This window comes from Entelurus aequoreus, linkage group LG03, assembly GCF_033978785.1.
Source record: "Entelurus aequoreus isolate RoL-2023_Sb linkage group LG03, RoL_Eaeq_v1.1, whole genome shotgun sequence".
Lineage (NCBI taxonomy): Eukaryota > Metazoa > Chordata > Actinopteri > Syngnathiformes > Syngnathidae > Entelurus > Entelurus aequoreus.
Window position 1 is genome coordinate 45,632,962 of NC_084733.1, and position 7,392 is coordinate 45,640,353.

The 7,392-nt window shown below is 42.5% G+C and overlaps 1 protein-coding gene across 4 annotated transcripts; it reads right to left on the reverse strand.

Moving 5' to 3' along the window:
- Positions 1-3,321: 3,321 nt before the first annotated feature.
- Positions 3,322-7,079, reverse strand: LOC133645678 (uncharacterized). 4 transcript variants are annotated; one of them, XM_062040534.1, is made up of 12 exons: positions 6,936-7,079; positions 6,145-6,308; positions 5,904-6,000; positions 5,352-5,429; positions 5,077-5,180; positions 4,890-4,984; positions 4,731-4,811; positions 4,478-4,597; positions 4,342-4,390; positions 4,155-4,235; positions 4,006-4,073; positions 3,322-3,935 (listed from the first exon to the last, which is right to left on the reverse strand). In XM_062040534.1, exons 4-12 carry the CDS (start codon positions 5,402-5,404, stop codon positions 3,822-3,824), a joined length of 765 nt encoding a protein of 254 aa, XP_061896518.1. In that variant the 5' UTR covers positions 5,405-5,429; positions 5,904-6,000; positions 6,145-6,308; positions 6,936-7,079; the 3' UTR covers positions 3,322-3,821. The 4 variants fall into 4 exon arrangements, with proteins under 4 accessions (XP_061896518.1, XP_061896519.1, XP_061896521.1 ...); XM_062040535.1 differs by having other exon boundaries at positions 6,082-6,308; XM_062040537.1 differs by having other exon boundaries at positions 3,757-3,935; positions 4,342-4,368.
- Between the last annotated feature and the right edge of the window lie 313 nt (positions 7,080-7,392).

Sequence of the window (7,392 nt, forward strand, 5' to 3'; positions counted from 1 at the left end):
TCTGTGGTTGGAGACCCCTGTAGCACACCACTGGAACATGGCTAGAATGGGAACATAGCCGAAAGAAGAACATGTCTAAAACATGAGCATAGCGGGGAAGGGAAAGACGGCTAGAACAGAACCATAGCCAAAACCAGAACATGGCTGGAACAAAAAGTGGCCAAAATGGAACTGTGGCCAGGATTATTATAAAGGGACCTAAAGATGGCTCTGTACACCTCATCACCAAAACCAGATGGCCAAAGGGCAAACTGAGAGTCCAGCAAGAGAATTTCTCTCTTTGCCGGCCTCAACACCTGTAATGGTCAATGCAGAAAGAGGCATAAATAATGTAATTGCACAAGAATTATAAGATATCTGTTGTGTATCAGAGAAGGGAAGGAGGCGACAACCAGGGCAGAACTGCTGTTTTCAAGGTTTATTTTAAACCTTTGAAGAATATGTGGCGTGTGTATGCTACTCAAAGTGAATGAGTGTTGACTGTGTGTAATATTAGTAATGTAAATGTTACCATGAGTTGTTGTCAGCAAATGTTGGTTGTATCTTTCGTCATTATCCAAAGGGGCAAGGCGAAGAGGCAGTTCATGGACAGGCAAGAGGTCGTGGGCAAGAGCAGGGCAGCGTGGTCTGTAGTAATGGGTCCGACAACACCGATGCATCGGCGCATGCGTCGAGCTCATAGAGCGATACCCTGTGTCGGTGCGCGTATCGCTTTTAGAAAGTCACGTGACCGAACACGAGCTGTTTTGGTCACGTGACCGCTCATGAGCTGTTCTGGTCACGTGAACGCTCATGAACTGTATCGCACTGACGCCTGCGCGCCAAACTGTGTTTATTAGGAAGCGGCGCAATGCGTGTTGTTGACGAACACCGTTAGGGCCGCTTGTTGTCACTGTCACTCAAAGTTGCATTTCAAAATTACACAGAATAAATGTGTTTATTTTGTTTAGAATTCAGATGGGTTTGATTTGGTGCGCGGTAGTGATGGGTTGATGAGGCCTCATGAAGCGTTTCGACACATTGCAAAACTGTATTGATACTGTGTCGATACTGTGTCACTAAATACTGACATCTGCTGGACATTAAAAATCCCTACAGGCAACCTATGGACCGACTCAACTGACACTGATTTTATGACCTAGTATATACAATAATATAAACCAAGTCATTGTATTTCATTTAGGATTATTTCATATCTTCATTTAAATAAAAATATATTTTTATCTTTTTTAGATACAGTCAAATAATGTGAACATGTATCGTGACTAGGATGGTAGAAGGTGAGGATTGAACCCCAGTAACCAGCAACCCTCCGATTGCTGGCACGGCCACTCTACCAACTTTTCCACGCCGTCATTCCTATACCTTCTCTAGTAACAGTAGTGATGGGTCCACACAGATGCATCGGCGCATGCGTCGAGCTCATAGAGCGAAACCCTGTGTCGGTGCGCGTACCGCTTTTAGAAAGTCACGTGACCGATCATGAGCTGCTTTGGTCACGTGACCGATACGCGAACTGTATTGCACTGAAGCCTCCTCTGTGCCCTGTGAGCAACGTTCCCTCTAAGGTGCGCGCCTGCGCAATTGCGCAGTGCTCAAGCGTCCTCCGCGCACACCGTGCGCCGCACAGCCAATATATGCCGCGCACTAGTGATGGGTCCGGCAACACCGATGCATCGGCGCATGCGTCGAGCTCATAGAGCGATACCCTGTGTCGGTGCGCGTATCGCTTTTAGAAAGTCACGTGACCGAACACGAGCTGTTTTGGTCACGTGACTGCTCATGAGCTGTTCTGGTCACGTGACCGCTCATGAACTGTATCGCACTGACGCCTGCGCGCCAAACTGTTTATTAGGAAGCGGCGCAATGCGTGTTGTTGACGAACACCGTTAGGGCCGCTTGTTGTCACTGTCACTCAAAGTTGCATTTCAAAATTACACAGAATAAATGTGTTTATTTTGTTTAGAATTCAGATGGGTTTGATTTGGTGCGCGGCATATATTGGCTGTGCGGCGCACGGTGTGCGCGGAGGACGCTTGAGCACTGCGCAATTGCGCAGGCGCGCACCTTAGAGGGAACTTTGCTCACAGGGCACAGAGGAGGCGTCAGTGCGATACAGTTCGCGTATCGGTCACGTGACCAAAGCAGCTCATGATCGGTCACGTGACTTTCTAAAAGCGGTACGCGCACCGACACAGGGTTTCGCTCTATGAGCTCGACGCATGCGCCGATGCATCTGTGTGGACCCATCATGTTACTAGAGAAGGTATAGGAATGACGGCGTGGCGAAGTTGGTAAAGTGGCCGTGCCAGCAATCGGAGGGTTGCTGGTTACTGGGGTTCAATCCCCACCTTCTACCATCCTAGTCATGATACATGTTCACATTATTTGACTGTATCTAAAAAAGATAAAAATACATTTTTATTTAAATGAAGATATGAAATAATCCTAAATGAAATACAATGACTTGGTTTATATTATTGTATATACTAGGTCATAAAATCAGTGTCAGTTGAGTCGGTCCATAGGTTGCCTGTAGGGATTTTTAATGTCCAGCAGATGTCAGTATTTAGTGACACAGTATCGACACAGTATCAATACAGTAGTGATGGGTCCGGCAACACCGATGCATCGGCGCATGCGTCGAGCTCATAGAGCGATACCCTGTGTCGGTGCGCGTATCGCTTTTAGAAAGTCACGTGACCGAACACGAGCTGTTTTGGTCACGTGACCGCTCATGCGCTGTTCTGGTCACGTGACCGCTCATGAACTGTATCGCACTGACGCCTGCGCGCCAAACTGTGTTTATTAGGAAGCGGCGCAATGCGTGTTGTTGACGAACACCGTTAGGGCCGCTTGTTGTCACTGTCACTCAAAGTTGCATTTCAAAATTACACAGAATAAATGTGTTTATTTTGTTTAGAATTCAGATGGGTTTGATTTGGTGCGCGGCATATATTGGCTGTGCGGCGCACGGTGTGCGCGGAGGACGCTTGAGCACTGCGCAATTGCGCAGGCGCGCACCTTAGAGGGAACGTTGCTCACAGGGCACAGAGGAGGCGTCAGTGCGATACAGTTCGCGTATCGGTCACGTGACCAAAGCAGCTCATGATCGGTCACGTGACTTTCTAAAAGCGGTACGCGCACCGACACAGGGTTTCGCTCTATGAGCTCGACGCATGCGCCGATGCATCTGTGTGGACCCATCACTACTGTTACTAGAGAAGGTACAGGAATGACGGCGTGGCGAAGTTGGTAGCGTGGCCGTGCCAGCAATCGGTTACTGGGGTTCAATCCCCACCTTTACCATCCTAGTCATGATACATGTTCACATTATTTGACTGTATCTAAAAAAGATAAAAATATATTTTTATTTAAATGAAGATATGAAATAATCCTAAATGAAATACAATGACTTGGTTTATATTATTGTATATACTAGGTCATAAAATCAGTGTCAGTTGAGTCGGTCCATAGGTTGCCTGTAGGGATTTTTAATGTCCAGCAGATGTCAGTATTTAGTGACACAGTATCGACACAGTATCAATACAGTTTTGCAATGTGTCGAAACGCTTCATGAGGCCTCATCAACCCATCACTACAATACAGTTTTGCAATGTGTCGAAACGCTTAATGAGGCCTCATCAACCCATCACTAGTGGTCTGGTTCCGAGCAGGGAGGCCGTGGATCAGGGAGAGCAGTCAGGAATCCGGATGGGTATGGAGTGACAAGGCACGATCACGGAGCGACGTTCTGGCAAAGGTTCCTCAGGTCCGCTGGTCTTTATGCCGCTCCCCCTCGTCAAGTCCAGGTGCGCTGATCATTGATTGCTTGCAGGCTTGTTGCTGTGTGGGCGTGTTGTGCTCAGCACGAGCAGAGGCGTGTCTGAGCATGCTGCCAGCAGAGGGGTTAGCAGAGGTGCCTGCAGCTCCAGCTGCAGAGGAAATGTGGGTTCGACTCCGCGTCATGACAATATCTCCAGTATTTTTCTTTTCAACACTTACACAGAGAAGGTAATGTTGTGCTTGCTCCACGCTGGGAAGAGGAGTGCATCCTTTAGATGTGCATCCCTCTGTAGTAAACATTTATGAATATTTTAGAAAGAAATTTCAGATTAGTGTAGTTATTATCATTCAAATTTCATTGTACTCACTGGAAGGCTTGACATTGGATCGACGTCTTTGTGCTTCCACGTTGGTACAATATACATGTTGGCAATGAAGACATCTTTGCCCTGGAACCGTTTTGAATCCAAAAACATGAGGTTTTATATTAACCATCGAATCAGATTTTTTAATGACCAAAAGCAGCCTCTGTTGTGCAGCTCTAAGAAATCCTACATGTCTCTGAGCAGCTTCCTGAACCAGCTGGAGGCAAGCATTTCCCATCCTTCATCACATTACAGATGTAACAAAGTTATACATATCCATGGAATAAGCAGTCAAGTGAAACAAACATAACAGTTACAGTACTGACCGTGGAGTCCATGTCTCTGGACAACCCGAGAGACCAAAACTCTTCTCGGGTTAAACACACCCCTCCCTCTTTAACGATCAGTTCCATAGCTGGACGATCGCAGGCCAAAACATACTCGAGCTGTTCATGAGAAAATTTTACATTACTCGACTTGAAGATAACCTTGGCCACTTCACAAAGCAATAAATGTATATATTTTTAATCATATACTGGCTCCAATGTCAAAATTTTACTCAATTTGAAACCTGCTCACCAGTTGTTTCTGGTCGGGGTGCAGCTCCTTTTTCCAGGGTGATGCGGGGCCAGCATATGTATGGTCCGTGAAACAATGACACTGGACATGTGTCAATCATACAAATAGTTAGAAAGCTACATGTATGGACACATTAACACTTTTTTCCTGAAAAAGTACCTCAGTTTCCTCCTCCGATGATGAAGTCAGCATTTCAGCATCTCCTGGAAGCACAGGGGCTGAAGGGGAATCCTTTGGCCAGCCAGGGTGAGTCCCTAAATGAGAGAGGAGGCATATTATGATACAGGGGAGGGATATTAAGATCTCTGAAGAAAAATGCCTGTAAACAGCATTCAGTTTGACATACTCGGGCGCAGAGGTTTCAGTGATGCATACGGGGTCATCATATGCTTGGGCTTTCCATCCAGGGTCTCCAGCCTAACCATATTGTTTGGAATAACCTCCATAACTCTGTAACATCAAGGGAATGAGTTCTGGCTTGGTCATCACCAATATGACAATCATGAAACATTTTACCAGTAACGTTGTGGTTAGAATTCAATATTGCATTCAAGCATGTGAGTACATTCAGACTGAATTACAATCCTAGAGTACAATAGTCAAAGACCACCATTTAGTTACCTCTTTCTTGAATTCAGTGCCCTGGTCAGTGAGGATAACTTCAGGCAAACCATGAGTAAAGAAAATGTCCCTAAAGGCCTGTGGGGCACCACAGAAATTATATTAGTACAACTAATAATTACAATAGAATTGTATATATATATATATATATATATATATATATATATATATATATATATATATATATATATATATATATATATATATATATATATATATATATATATATATATATAAATTATGCACTTTAGTGGCTTTTTCCCTTTCTGATTATGGCCATGGGTAAGTGAAACACCAAAATATAAAGAATACCTCCTCTTCACTTTGGCTGCTGTCTTTTTTGGGAATGTTCTTGCTTCATCCTACTTGGTGAAATAATCGGTCAAAGTGAGACAATATCTGTTCCCCTTAGACGACTTTTTCACAGGTCCAAAGAGGTCCACACCTAGAGCATGAATTCCAGTTCTCAGTTTAGCAAATATTTGAATGTAGACTGAGTTTTTGTATAGTTGTGCGTGAAAAGGTGAGGGATGTGTGAATAAAGCCACTCACCAACCATGTACCAAGGTGATACGACCTTGACGGGCTTCAGCTCAGGCGCCTCGGTCTTTAACTTTTCAAAGTGCTGGCAGTCAGGACATGCGCGCACCTAAAAGCAGTAATAAAGGGAAACATATTGTAGATATGATTTGATTCAACAACACTTTGCGACCTACTACTAACTACTAACCTGAGTGTTTCAACTAAAAATAAAAATTAAAAGCAAATATCTTCCTTCTAGGAGCTTGCTCACCCAATCCAATGTGTCCTGTGTGATGGACCGCCAATAAAACCGGGGAGCAATCTTCGCTTGCATCCTCCGTGGTCCAAAATAGCCTGCATGGGCTTCGGTTAACACAGCCACTTTCTCCTCCTCTGTCCAAATGACCCTTCTGTTCCCATGGTACAGGACCTCTTCTACACACACACACACACAATATTGTAGTGAAATTGTTTCAACAATAATGTTGATTTAAAGTACAGACATTTAACAGTATTATATATTAATTAATATTAGTGAAATGGTTTCAACAATAATGTTGATTTAAAGTAGTACAGACATTTAACATTATTATATATTAAATAATATTAGTGAAATGGTTTCAACAATAATGTTGATTTAAAGTACAGACATTTAACATTATTATATATTAATTAATATTAGTGAAATGGTTTCAACAATAATGGTGATTTAAAGTAGTACAGACATTTAACAGTATTATATATGAATTAATATTAGTGAAATGGTTTCAACAATAATGTTGATTTAAAGTACAGACATTTAACATTATTATATATTAATGAATATTAGTGAAATGGTTTCAACAATAATGTTGATTTAAAGTAGTACAGACATTTAACAGTATTATATATTAATTAATATTAGTGAAATGGTTTCAACAATAATGTTGATTTAAAGTACAGACATTTCACATTATTATATATTAATTAATATTAGTGAAATGGTTTCAACAATAATGTTGATTTAAAGTAGTACAGACATTTAACAGTATTATATATTAATTAATATTTTTTGCACGTTACCACGAAGACAGAAGTTCCCAGCAGCGGCCCTAACACTCCGCTTCGAAGCCTGCTGGTGTTTGACATAAGTCCCCTGGGAAAGATAAAGACGAATATCATTCAGTGACACCACCATTTTCAGGAGATTTGGATTCTATCGATTCTATCGATTCTATCGATAGTTGTCAATGACGTAAGAGGAAATGACTATATTATAAAAAATAAAAAAACCCAGCGACGGGCAGTAAGAGGAAATGACGTACATAAGAGGAAATAACGTAACCGGAAATGACCCCGGAAGTAAATGGGGGCTAGGAACGTTTTTGTAATGGGAAGAAAATTGGCGTGACAACGCCAAGTCATTTAAGCAGATCAAATATATAAAAGTATCATTTTCAGTAACTGGAAGAAAAAACAACTGTCAATACAAACCTGCAACATTCCATTACCATCTCACTTGTCATTTTAGAAGACCAGT

Coding starts and splice junctions, on each gene's coding strand:
- LOC133645678 (XM_062040534.1), bottom strand. CDS start 5,404: ATGGTTTGCCTGAAGTTATCCTCACTGACCAGGGCACTGAATTCAAGA. Junction 4,236..4,341: donor AGGAAGCTGCTCAGAGACAT/GTAGGATTTCTT, acceptor AAACGGTTCCAG/GGCAAAGATGTCTTCATTGC. Junction 4,074..4,154: donor ATCCAATGTCAAGCCTTCCA/GTGAGTACAATG, acceptor TGTTTACTACAG/AGGGATGCACATCTAAAGGA.